The 12,577-nt window shown below is 38.2% G+C and overlaps 1 protein-coding gene across 1 annotated transcript in view; it reads right to left on the bottom strand.

Annotated features, from left to right (window-relative positions):
• The window catches only part of DOCK4 (dedicator of cytokinesis 4), a 467,343-nt gene that overhangs the window by 55,741 nt on the left and 399,025 nt on the right, over positions 1-12,577 (bottom strand). Inside the window, exons 31-35 of the mRNA XM_052638395.1 lie at positions 10,713-10,861; positions 8,896-8,981; positions 3,856-3,882; positions 3,618-3,713; positions 2,723-2,783 (exon numbers count right to left, since the gene is read on the bottom strand). Of these exons, the coding sequence (XP_052494355.1) occupies positions 2,723-2,783; positions 3,618-3,713; positions 3,856-3,882; positions 8,896-8,981; positions 10,713-10,861 (419 nt within the window). The remainder of the gene's footprint in view (positions 1-2,722; positions 2,784-3,617; positions 3,714-3,855; positions 3,883-8,895; positions 8,982-10,712; positions 10,862-12,577) is intronic.

The following is a 12,577-nucleotide window of genomic DNA, read 5'->3' as shown; positions in this document are numbered from 1 at the left end:
CCTGTAGATCTTAGCATTCTTTAAAAAGCTAGTAAACAATGCTCTTCACATCTCTCTTATTATAATCAAAATAATTTTAATTAGCAAGGATTTTTATACCATAAACATAAATCTAACCACTCAATAGCAGACCTTTACATTATTAAACAATGTTTTTTTTTTTTTCCAATAGCTTTCTGGTAAGAAGCAAATTTCTTTGGGAACAAAATAAGTGATCATTCTGTAAATGAATAATAGGTCTTTAAAAAAAAAAAAAGAAAAGATCTCTCAGTCAGCAGATGAGTCTCTTTCATGTATGTCTGGCAAAACTAGTGACAGAAAGAACAAAACAATAATTAATTTCCTAGTTTTAGTCATGTCAAAGATTACACATTTTTACCAGTCTAATACTACCATTTAACTCAGAGCTTGTAGAGAAAGTCAGAGTTCCTCTGAAGACAATCTGGAATTGATCTTTCCAAAGAGTTAAGAAATATCTCCAGGAGGAAGTGAATGATTAAAGAGAAGCATATTGCAGCTAGAAAACATCAAAAAACTTTCCATATGGAGTATCAACTAAAAAGATTAGCTTCAGAGTTATATATTCGGCCCTTTAATAATAAGTATTCCTGTGCTAGTTGAAATTAAAACAGTGTTCAAAGTTTTAGCATTTCCTATAAGGACTATTCTTGGTCAGCATGTGAACACTGATGGGGGCCACTGATTCTATTGTCTCTGGCTTATTGCTACTGGGAAACTAGAGTAAACACGTTTAGGTCAGAGTATTCAGTCTTCCATCAGAGGAAATGATATCTTCTGTTTATACCAGTTGAGGAAATGGACCCAGAGTCTACATTTAAGAGTGTACCTCTCAAGGTCACAGAGGGCGCTGTGAAAGCAGATGGAGACAGTGGAAGATGAGTCCTTCAGGAAAAGGTAAAGGCTTTCCTTTGAGGTTATTTATGAGATTTCAGGCTTGGAGCTGGGGGAGAGCCAGGATTAAGGAGACAGACTGAGAAAACCTGAAGACGATGGAGCACTTGGCTTTCTTCCTCAAATATTGACATACAAGCAGAGACATGGAAGGAGATCAGGCTGAGGACCTTGACCACAGCCAAAGGCTGGCAAACAGTGGGGAAAGCACAGAAAGGAAATTTAGAAGTGGGAATGGCTGTGCTCAAGGTTAGACATTAAGTGCTAAGGGGAGAGGTAATGGGCTGACCCCATGAGCTTGGCCTGATGGCCTGCAGGTTACTATTGGGTCTGAGGATAAAAATTATGGAGAAACTGCATAACAAGAGATGGCCTGACAAAGGATGCTCAGGTCTCACTATTTTTAGCAACTGGTATCGGAGGTGGGATGTAACAATTAAATGCAAAAATGAGGAGGAAGTGGTGGGTGTGGTTAAAAAAAAGGATAAAGTCATATACTCAGAGATGAACAGTATAGTGAGAAAAGAAATTAAGGAAAAAGATAGTCCTACAAAAGTAAAAATTCTGAGCTCTGAAGAGGTACTGTGAGGGGGAATAAACAAAACAAAACAAATCTGAAATCAATGAGCTAAGACAAGACATGGGCTTCCCTGGTGGCTCAGAGGTTAAAGCGTCTGCCTGCACTGCAGGAGACCTGGGTTTGATCCCTGGGTCGGGAAGATCCGCTGGAGAAGGAAATGGCAACCCACTCCAGGATTCTTGCCTGGAAAATCCCATGAACGGAGGAGCCTGGTGGGCTACAGTTCATGGGGTTGCAAAGAGTCGGACATGACTGAGCAATCAACTTAACGACTTAAGACAAGACAGAATCAGGTTGGGGAAAAAACAAAATTTTAAGGTACAGGCAAATAGAGAACAAAAAGGCATGGATGTAAGAGACTCGTGGATCAGAGTAAGAATTAGGATTGTGCAAATACTTAGGATAGATGAAGAGGTGTATCTACTCTGCAAAACAAGAAAAAGGAACCATGATATACACAAATTTAGAACCAGAAGCAGTCACAGAGTATTCTTGTGTTTTAAATGTGATCAATGCAAATTATTAAAAGCATCAATTTATTCTACACCAAAATTTGAAAAAGGAATGTAAACGTATAGTCCTTCTTTTGCTCTGTAGTGAGAATACCATTCTATTTGATAATTAGTTATGAGAACTTCCAGGGTAAATTTCGTGTTCCTAGAACTGTTCTGCTACAGCCTCTTATCCTTATGATACTGATTTTTGTTTTCCAAACTTTCTTGTTTGGATGAGAAACTATATGGTTATCCCAGTTATAGTCCAAACCTTAACCACAGATGGCTTTAATTTGCAACGAAGCTATAGAATGAAAATATGTGTGTTAAACAGGAAACTGTCATTTGTTCAGAAAGGAACATTAATATTTATTAAAATCTAGAATAAATATAAGCAGAGTAGAAAGGAACTGTTTACACAGAATTGAAAAAACCTTTTTCCAGGGACATCATCCTTGTTTCCTAGGAGAGCAACAAAGGACTCCAGGGCAGAAAAATGATACAACAGGGAGAAGCTGGCATCACCGTGGGATCTTACAGTGGGTACTTTCTGCAACACTCGGGAGCTGAGAATTCTCTAGCATTTAATTCAAACTAAAGCAAAGAGCACTTCTAAACTCTTCTAAGAAACACTCAGATAAAGACACACTGTGGTGGAAAAACAAACAAAACATAGTATTTCTGACAAAAAGCAAACATTAGAATGCAAGGAGGAAAAGGGAAATCATTGACTAACCAGGAGGCTCACGGTGCAGCCAATCTTTTTGCCATCTACCTCGCCCATTTTCATGCAGTCCCTAAAAACAAGAAGAAAGAGTCAGAACTCAGAACTTCCTTCCTAAGGGCAAACACAGTTTATTTCTTTAGTGGGGGGGGCGGGGGGGTGCGGAGCGGAGAAACTGCCAGAGACTAGAGGCTAATTGCATGTTGCTTTGGATCAAAGAGGCCAGAGCCCCAAGAGGCTTGGGGTGGGGGGTCTGGTCAGACCCTCGCTGAGCACCAGCATGGCTGTAGATTCCACTTCCAGGTGGCCTGTGCCTTCTCTCAATAGAGAGGGGGCTAAGGAAGAGGAGGAGTGAGGAGATGTTATGACACACCTTTTACTGGGCTGAAAAGGAGCCGGTAAGCCTGGCCATCAGCAGTAACAATGAGGCTTTTTTTCTTAAAATGCCATGCATTTAAGTGGGATGACCTGCTTCAACAGTTTAGATCACTTCAAAATAAAAAAATCATGTCTCTGAAAGGTAACGGTGTGAATTTCATTCCCTCTCTCCTTCTATAAGAAAGCAGCATGGTTATACAATTCTGTTACACCACCGTCACGCTAAGATGAATGGGTCTATTGGTTCTAATGCATGAGTTTCAAAAACAGCAGCAAAAGGTTTCTTTAATAACCGGAATCTCTCAATTTACTAAAACTTTAAAAGAACTGCTGAAGAACCCAGAACAAAACATTAAAAAAGGAAAAACAAAGAAGAAACTGAGCTAGCTAGTTAAAAGTCCACTATTTTACTGCACAAGGTTCCATGGTCTGATTATCAGTTCTTTGAGTGATTAACTCAAGTGCAACTGTATTCTGACTCTTTGACTTCCTAACTGGAGCGCAGTGTATCTGAGAAACAGGGGCTTACCTGTAATCTAACAACCTCTCCATCAGCCGAGTTACAGTGGCGATTAAGGAAACGCCACTTTCTCTCCATGTTTCCCGCTCAATTTTCTTTAGTAGACTGGAAAAGAAAGAACCCAGGGCATTTTCAACATTTATTTTTATCAGTCACCATGACAACCGTTTTACTTTCATCAGTACCTTAAATGCCTTAGCAACCACCGCAACATCTCACAAGTAGCACAATGCAAACAATGTCTTACCTAGGATAGGGACCAAAGAGTGGAATTCTAATCCAGGAAGCATTGACAAAGCAAATTGATTTATGGATTATCCAAGTCATCAGATACAAACACATGCATATAAGTCATACTTTCAAAATATGCAAGCACCTCACAGCTCAAAGACATTGTTTCCTAGCTTCTCTCTTCCACTAATATGAGAGGCTTGTGCCTCCCCACAACAAACAACACTGCGAAAAGCAAAAACAGGAGTGCCTCAAAGTTTACTTTTAAGTAAGATCTTGCTTTAGTCACACAAAAATGTTTTCCTACCTCTCAGTGGAATGCATCTTCATCCAAGCAATTTTACTGCAATGCAACTGCTACAGGAAAATCCTTGTACAGACGGTATGACGTTTCGCGTTTTTTCCTTTCACTTAACATTTGCCCACTCAATACATATTGTACTATCTGTGCACTCACTCAACAGTTTCATTCATTTTGTCATTAATCACCGAGGATTTTCTATGTGGTTGTTACAGCAGATTGATGACAAGTACCGAACCACATCTCTCCTCCTACATTTTCCCCCTAATCTTAAGCACCTTGGAGCAGAGGCACTGCTATGTAAACACAAAACAATAACAAGCATAATCATTAGGATCTCTTTTTACTTTCACTCCCACCTCTAGGAAAATTAACCATATACTTGGCAAAAGCCCTTTAAGATTGAACTTTCCCCAAAAGAAAAAAAGAAAGAACAGAGGCATAACAACATGAGGATACTCTGTCCTCCTAAATTTAATGATGATTATTTCTAAAATCTTGTTTCCCTCTTATCCTAGTTTCACGAATAACAGAGAGAGAAGACTTTTTTTTTTCCCAAGTACCATCTCAGCCTAGCCTGTATTGTGCTTAGTAGGAAAAGAAGCTATTTTGTCAAAGTTTTCTCTTTTTTTTTTTTTTTTGGTCTTTGGCTATATTCTCTCTCAATTGTCCTTTCTGCTCCCCCCACCTCCTTTTTGCCATTGCCATTCCAGTGCCCAGTCTTCTGTCTTGGCGCCTAGGCATCCCTGATCATTTGTCTTTCAGGCTTATTCTGAACTGCTTCCTAAACTAAGGAGGGGGAGGAAGGGAGAGGTAACACATGAAGGGATGGAGCCTGCCCTGACTAATCCCCCAGGGAAAAGTCCCCTAGTTTGTTCTAAATGCGTTTTCTTAAAAAAAAAAAAAAACTCTGAAAAGCACCTGTTTCAAGCTTAAATGCCAAATTGGTATTGAACCAAGTACGCAAATGAAACTCTGCCTGCCAAAGCAAGGCAGGATGATGGAGAAATCTTCCCAAGTGACAGCCCACACCTCATATACTTCAGAGGCTGAAACACACAGAACTCAAGTTAAGTAATAATTCTAAAAATAAATGGGAGACTTCTTTTATGGGCATGAGCTTCACTAACTGGCGCAGCCTCTGGATGCAGTCAGAAATCAGAGCTGCAGAATCCTCTTGTGAAGAGGGGCACAGCTCTGCAGAGCTTGCTGCCTTGGCCAACTTGAGACTCAAATTATCAGGACCAAGCCTAGAACCCAATTCATCTGCTTTCTTGCCCAGGATTATTCCTTCTGTGGGGAAGCTGGCCCTCCCAGCTTACTTGATACACCTGGACAAGGAGAGGCTACCAGACAAGAAAAGTCTCTCTAGATAACTTGGGTGACACTGGTTTTTAATTTGGTCTACAGTCATGCCAATGTGCCCATGCTGAGTACACAGGGAACTCATCTAGTAACAGTGAAAGTTTTCTATTTTTTTTTTTAGGCAATAAGATGATGAATGGTTGCTATATAAACTAATGTACTAACTTTACATACATGTCACAAGAGCATAAATGACACATCATTTCTTTATAACTTTTTCAAACCATTTTAAAAAACTGAAGTACAGTTAACTTAAAATGTTGGTTAGTTTCAAGGGTACAGAAAAATGATTCAGATACATATATATACATATATATATCTCCCTTTCTTCTTTTCTATTATAGATTATTACAAGATATTGAATATAGCTCTCTGTGTTATACAATAGGTCCTTGCTGTTATCTATAGAAGTTCGTCTATGTTAATCCCAAACTTCTAATTTATCTCCCCACTACTTGCTTCCTGGCTCCAAGGTGACTTTTTATTGCTAACGATACACAATTGGACTCCATGACCATGACAAGCAACAGAAATAACATCCTGCAGGATTATATACTTGCTCATTAGGCTTTTCCCCTCTGATGGAATGAAGGGTGCAGAATTTGACCCTCAGTCTACCTTTCTCTCTTAACAGGATTGTGTGGAGGCCAATGCTTTATATACATAGGTAGCTCAGATGGTAAAGCATCTGCCTGCAATGTAGGAGACCTGTGTTTGATCCCTGGGTCAGGAAGATCCCTGGAGAAGAGAATGGCAACCCACTCCAGTATTCTTGCGTGGAGAACGCCAAGGACAGAGAAGCCTGGCGAGCTACAGTCTACAGGGTTGTGAAGAGTCAGACACGACTGAGCAACTTTCACTTCACTTCTTCACTTCAAATATATATATGTGTGTGTGTGAAATGAAGCTCTGTGAAATGATCTGGAGCCTTACTGAATTATTCAGAGCAACATACAATAAAGCACAGTGGAGGACTGAGGTGGAGGTCACGTCTTCAGGAAGTCCCCTTTATAACCCCGAGGCTGTCAGCACTCTCTCTGTGTGCTCCCTGGTGCACCCTCAGCCTCAGGAGACCACCAACCACAGGAAGATGCTCAATAAATGAAGCTGAATGAGTCAATGAAGTGGATGCAGGGAAGCAGAACTTCATTCTGATGCCTTATTCTGCGTATCTCACAGGCAGCAATGATCCACAATTTCAGCATTATCAAAACCAACAAATCCTGACCCTCATTCACTTCAAAAAGATGTAGTATGGGAAAATGAGGGTAACTTGAGGGTCAGGGAAAGATGAGTTCTTAGAAAGGACTGTACTATATAAATTTACAGTTTCATTCTAAGGAGGCTATTTTGGCAAGCATATACCACCTTTCAGGAAGCAGTGAGCTACTTTCAGCTTCTGAACAAATTTTAAGAAGTTTTAGACATGAATTACAGAGAAAAAATGAAAATCTGTACCACAATAGCATGTGTTCCCAATTCATAATGTGTGCAATGACACAGTGTGATTACCCTAATTCTTTGTGATTTCTATTGCCAAAAAAGCATTTTATTGTTTCCTGAAATATAGTTGGATTTTCCCTTTCTTTTTTGAGCCCAGGTAGTAATGACATTTAATTATCACTTTAGAGTATATTTATTCTCAATATGCTGATCATAAAAGTATGAAAGAGAAACATTTATAGTAAGATTTCTAGTGATATGCTAAAAAATCAAGAAAAGAATAAAAATCTCCAGTGAATAAATCAGGGACCTTAAAATAGTCCTAATTATAGAGGCTTAATATTTTAATTATTGGTTTGATTTTAATGTCAAGGTACATCTTCTATTTCAAAGCCATATTTACACACAAGCAGTTCAAATTGCATGCTATCAGGCCTTTATTAAAGTAGATAAGAGGCACTACAGAGCTACGTGAGTGCTTATTAATCTTGTGAATTTATTATAAATAATTAATCACAAATCTCAAGAGATTCATTTCACCGAGCACTTTCTCATTTTAGTTCTTTGTTCAAACCAAAGACTAGTAACGGAATTGAGAGTGGTTTTCAAAAGTAATTTATTATACTGGATGAGGTTTTAATCAGAATTCTTGCTAAACTCCAGCTGTCACGAAAGACAGATGCTTTGTACACTAGAATGAACGAGGGCTTGATGAATAATTATTATAAGTTCCAGTTTAATTACAGTATCAGAAGAAAATGCCATTGTTCAGGATTCAGTACAAAGAATGTATTTTATCACGTACCACCACCACAAGAGATCTGTATACCCCTTTTTGGCTTTTCCCTTCAATATAATTTTCTTAAAAGCATCAAGAATGATTTTAAATCAGGCAAGTTGAAATCTATCAACCATTAATAATACTTTTCAACCTTATATATTAATATATCTACTGCTCTAAATTTATGATCATAAATGAATTACAGAGTTTTCTATCTGGCTATCAGTGTTAAAGCAGTAGTATTTAGTTTTAGATTTACTCGGTTGTAAATACAAGGAAAAGCGTATTTTGTAATAGAAAAATATATTGCTAAAATGTTTCTGCACTTCTGAAAGACCTGCAAACATTTCCCAAGCACAATGAGCTGGTTCTTCCTTCAAAAACACTTCGTAAGTATAAAAGGCTAGACAATGACTAAGAGCCTTAGAAAGCTGTAGAGAAAACAAGTGCTAGAATTAAAATCCTAAAGCACTGGAACCTTCTTATGTATTGTCTGTGGCCATTTTACACAGTGAATGACTACTCAGTACAGGCACTTCATCCTGGGACAGTGATCACAGTCTTACCTTAGTAAGGACAACCTCAAGTCTCCTTACAACACTCCATTACTTCTTTATCCTCCTTACAAATCCTAATCACAGAATCTACTAGAAATTATTTGCTTCTCTGATATTCTAGTAAGAAACATTTAGGAAGCAATTAATAATGCTGAATGAGCAATAGGTATTGGTGAATTAAATCAAGCGCTGAAGAACAGATGCAAACTAGGTTAATCTTCCTAACAGCAAATCAGCCAAGAACATCTTGGAAAGCATGGCACACAAACACAACAATCACACCACTATTTTGTTTTCCTCTCCCACTATCTACCCAATTGAAAATCATTACCTTGCAGCCCCAACTTTAAAATAATTAGTCATGAAAAGAGTGAATTTGTTATGTAACACTTGTAACCTGTCCTAATCAGAGATTAATACAAGGGGATATGTCTAATCATCAGCATAATAAGATCCATTCACCAGAGTTAAGCAATGATCCTTTATTTCACACTCCACAAAGACAAAGCACTCTGGGGAGACCCAAGCTGTCTTTGCAGCTCTCAGCTGCTTAGCACTGACACCCAAATCCCCCAGAAAGAATCAACTGGAGACACACATGTTACTCACATACTGTTGAAGAGCTCTCGGTAGGTTTCATCACCTTTGCCTTCGGACATCAGGCTGTCCAGTTTGTCAATGAGCTTGGCTTCCACCTGAAACAGACCCAAATGTTACTCCCTTTCTTTCCTTCTCACAAGAAGGATTTTCTAGGCACATGGAAACATATTTATTTCTGCAAGGGAAAAAGCCACAGTAAATTTTGTGAATTTATCAGCTGTGGTTAACCAAAGACACCCCTTTGGAATTCTAGGGGGCCAATTTAGATGCAGGAACATGACTTCAAACTCCCGGTAGGGTAGGGTGTGCTGCCGCGAAAGACTTCTATTTGTTGATTCAAACACAAATGCCTGCAGCCCAGCTTAAATGTTTGAATTCTTTTTTTAGGAGCTGTAAAAACTGGCAAGTCTTTTCTTGTTTTTTTCAAATCATGATACACACACACACACACATACATGCACATATACACATATATACATATAAGAACATCAGCAAACTACTATATCCACAAACATTCAGTTAAATCTTTGATGTGTTTTGTATCTATTTTCTTTCTCAAAACAGTTTGAGGTTGCACTAAATCTTTGAAGTTGAGAATTTGTCCTAACCATGTACAGATGGTAGATCCATAGATATATTCTAAGTCAGCAATCAGTAGCATGAGACAGAAAGGACATATTTCCTGAAAACTGTAGTCAAAACATTTATATTTTCAAGAACATAAATCCTTTAGGACTTCAGTATCAGGAAGGCAGAAATAAATATCCCATCATCTCTCGGAGACAGCAGAGGGGACAGAAAAGGAAGAATTTCTGCAAGGCCAGAGGGTTAACAACGAGGGGTATGGAGGGATATCTGACTTTGTCAAAGGACTGAGCACAATTATTTCCTTTGTATCAAATTTCAATATATGGGTAAAGATAAAAGGGAAGAGAAGGGGGTTTTCCCCAATATAATTTTTAAATAGGCTTTCACTCACGTATTGACTCTCCTGAAAATAAATGACGGTCTTGATACAGATGAAATGCCATGCTTGGTCTATGTATGCATCCAGTTTGTTCGTACAGTTGACAATCATTTCTAAGACTTGAGAAGGGCTCATAGGGAAAAGCAAGAAGCTTCCTTCATGCAGCAGAGTGCACACAGGTGAGTGCCATGACTGTGTGAACAGTTGGCCTGCTGTCTCCAATAGAAGTGACTTGCCCTGGCAAAGGCAGTTGATTTCTGCTATGAGATCTGGTTTTGGAATAAGACCAAGTGTCTTTCTAAAACTGGAGCCTGTGTCAAAGAGATCCTGTGTCAAAGAGAAATGACAGGCTCATGCTCATCTTCTTGGAATTTCCTTTGCAACAATTTTGACTGCTTTTCCCTTTAAATTAATTCTTAGCACTTCAAGCAAAGAGCAATAAAACATACTGTGCATCAAATGTTCAAAGCTAAGCCATTCACCAACTACAATGTGCAGACCACTGAGAGGTCAGCGATTTTAGGAATCATTAACCTTCTGATTCCTCTGTGTTGTGTCCAGCTGGGAGCAAATAAAGTTTCTGCTAGTTCTTAAACATAGACCTAGAAAATCACAGGGTTTTTTTTTTTTTTTTTAGCTGAAAGGGAATGAAATGTTTTTTCCAGGGCTTCTCAGAGATTCAAGGAGACGCAGTCCCAGAAGGGTGTCCGAGGCTATGTATTCAGCTTGGAAGTACGTGGCCTAGTAGTTGAAATCTGGTTCACAGCTCATTCCTCAACTCGGAGCATCTCTGAGCTACCGCACTCACCTCTGAGAGAACTGAGATTCTTCTGACTGCTCTGAGAGCACATCCACCTACCTGTTTAAAATTGCCACTCCGCCTCTGCTCCCAGTCCATCATATCGTGGAAAATAGGAATCATGACATTGCGGAGATCTGGCTGGGGTATTAAGGTTACTTCCAGGAAGGGGCCAATCAGGGCAGGAATGAAATGAAGCTTGTGCTCTCCTAAAATGAATGAAATATTTACCTTCCTGTAGATTTAGTTTTAATAAGATTTCAGAAAATCATTATTATACAACTTGTTTAAAACTACTGTCATAAGAACACGATCAATTATAGTTGTCTCAAGCAAGAAAATATTTCTCTAAGCAGCTATATAAACAGATTTCCATGTGTTAGTATTTCTGCATCATTTTTAATAAAAAAAAAACCTAGGGATTTACCTTTTCACAGTTTACAAAAAGCCATAAGATACAATTAAATATTATATAAATCATCAGGAATTGGTTGTGTATACTACTGCACATTCACACATTAAAATCCTTATGCAATTATTAAAAATGAGGTTGAAGAAAAACACAGATGAAGTTTTTCAATATAATTAACTGTAAAGGCAAAGTACCACACAGTATCCAAAGGTACATCTTTCACTTAAAAAGAATATATATATGATAGTCTACAAGGTTATATCCCCTAATAGTAAGCACATTGGTTATCTCTGGGTGATAATATTACTGGTGACTTTTATAAATGAAAAAGGTGGTTCCTATCTGCATTATGTAATTTGTCTTCCTTCTTTACATAATAAACATAACACCCTAAGTAAAATATAAACATTGGCCCAAACAACAACAAACAGTACAATTTTCTGAAAAGACTACAATGTAATAATAGTGAATTCAAAATGGTATTTAGCAAGTCCTGAAAAGTATACTGTAGATAATTCAGAGCAAAGGAAAGTGGAGGGTGGGGTGGACACAGATGATTTCGTCTAGCAGATATGTGTTGAGTTCAGTCTATTACCCTAGACATCCATGTTAAATCTCAGAGAGTTCCTACTTTTATAATAAACTGCACATTATGGAAAATATACAATGTACATTTCATGTATGCACATTACATGCACAACCTTTTGCATCATGGGTGAAAGCATATGATACTGGGAGGCTGAGCAAAAGAGAGCTGGCTTCATGAAAAAGGATCATTTCCCTCTTATTAATTTTTCCATCTTTGACTTTTTTTTTGTAAGTGTTGAATACACACAAAATCTTGCTGTTCAGACTTACTTGCCAATTTTGGAGTTAAATATCTTCACATTAATTGTCATTTCCTCTATTTTGTTTCTGTAGCAGAAGGCATGAAGGTGAACACAGACTTGGACAGACATAAATCCAGGATGCAAACATACAATTTAAATTTGTATTGACTTTAGAGGGATGTTTAAAGGAAGGAGAACATGAACAAGAGAATTTGGAAAGAAAAGAAAATGATGGATGGGCAAACCCAAGTAGGTGTTGTGAAGTCACTGTTTTTTGTGACTGCAAATGCTTTGGGATATTTCTGACGTCTTCCGAAGGTGGCTCTCATCCTTTTTACTCAATATGGGATGGTAACAGGACACAAATGTCAGGGCCCAGGCCCCTCTGGATCTGAAAGTCCCTGTACATCAGTGATGCCACATAGTCCTTTCCTCTTTTTCTCGTGTTTCATTGAAAGTAACTTCACGGTTTCTAATCTCTAAATTACTTATATATCAAGGCATCCATTACATGTGAGGAGGAAACGTGGCTTGTAATTCTTTTTGCTTTCCTAACTTTATTCTTGACCTAGGTAATATTTTATCTTTTCCAAGGGACTACTTAGTTTTCCTCTTCAGAGCAAGAATACTTCCCTCTTATTCATCAAAAGAAATGTCCTTATTAATCTGCCCTTGTATATTTT

This window comes from Budorcas taxicolor, chromosome 4, assembly GCF_023091745.1.
Source record: "Budorcas taxicolor isolate Tak-1 chromosome 4, Takin1.1, whole genome shotgun sequence".
Taxonomy (NCBI): domain Eukaryota; kingdom Metazoa; phylum Chordata; class Mammalia; order Artiodactyla; family Bovidae; genus Budorcas; species Budorcas taxicolor.
This window is presented reverse-complemented; position numbering and strand designations above follow the sequence as displayed.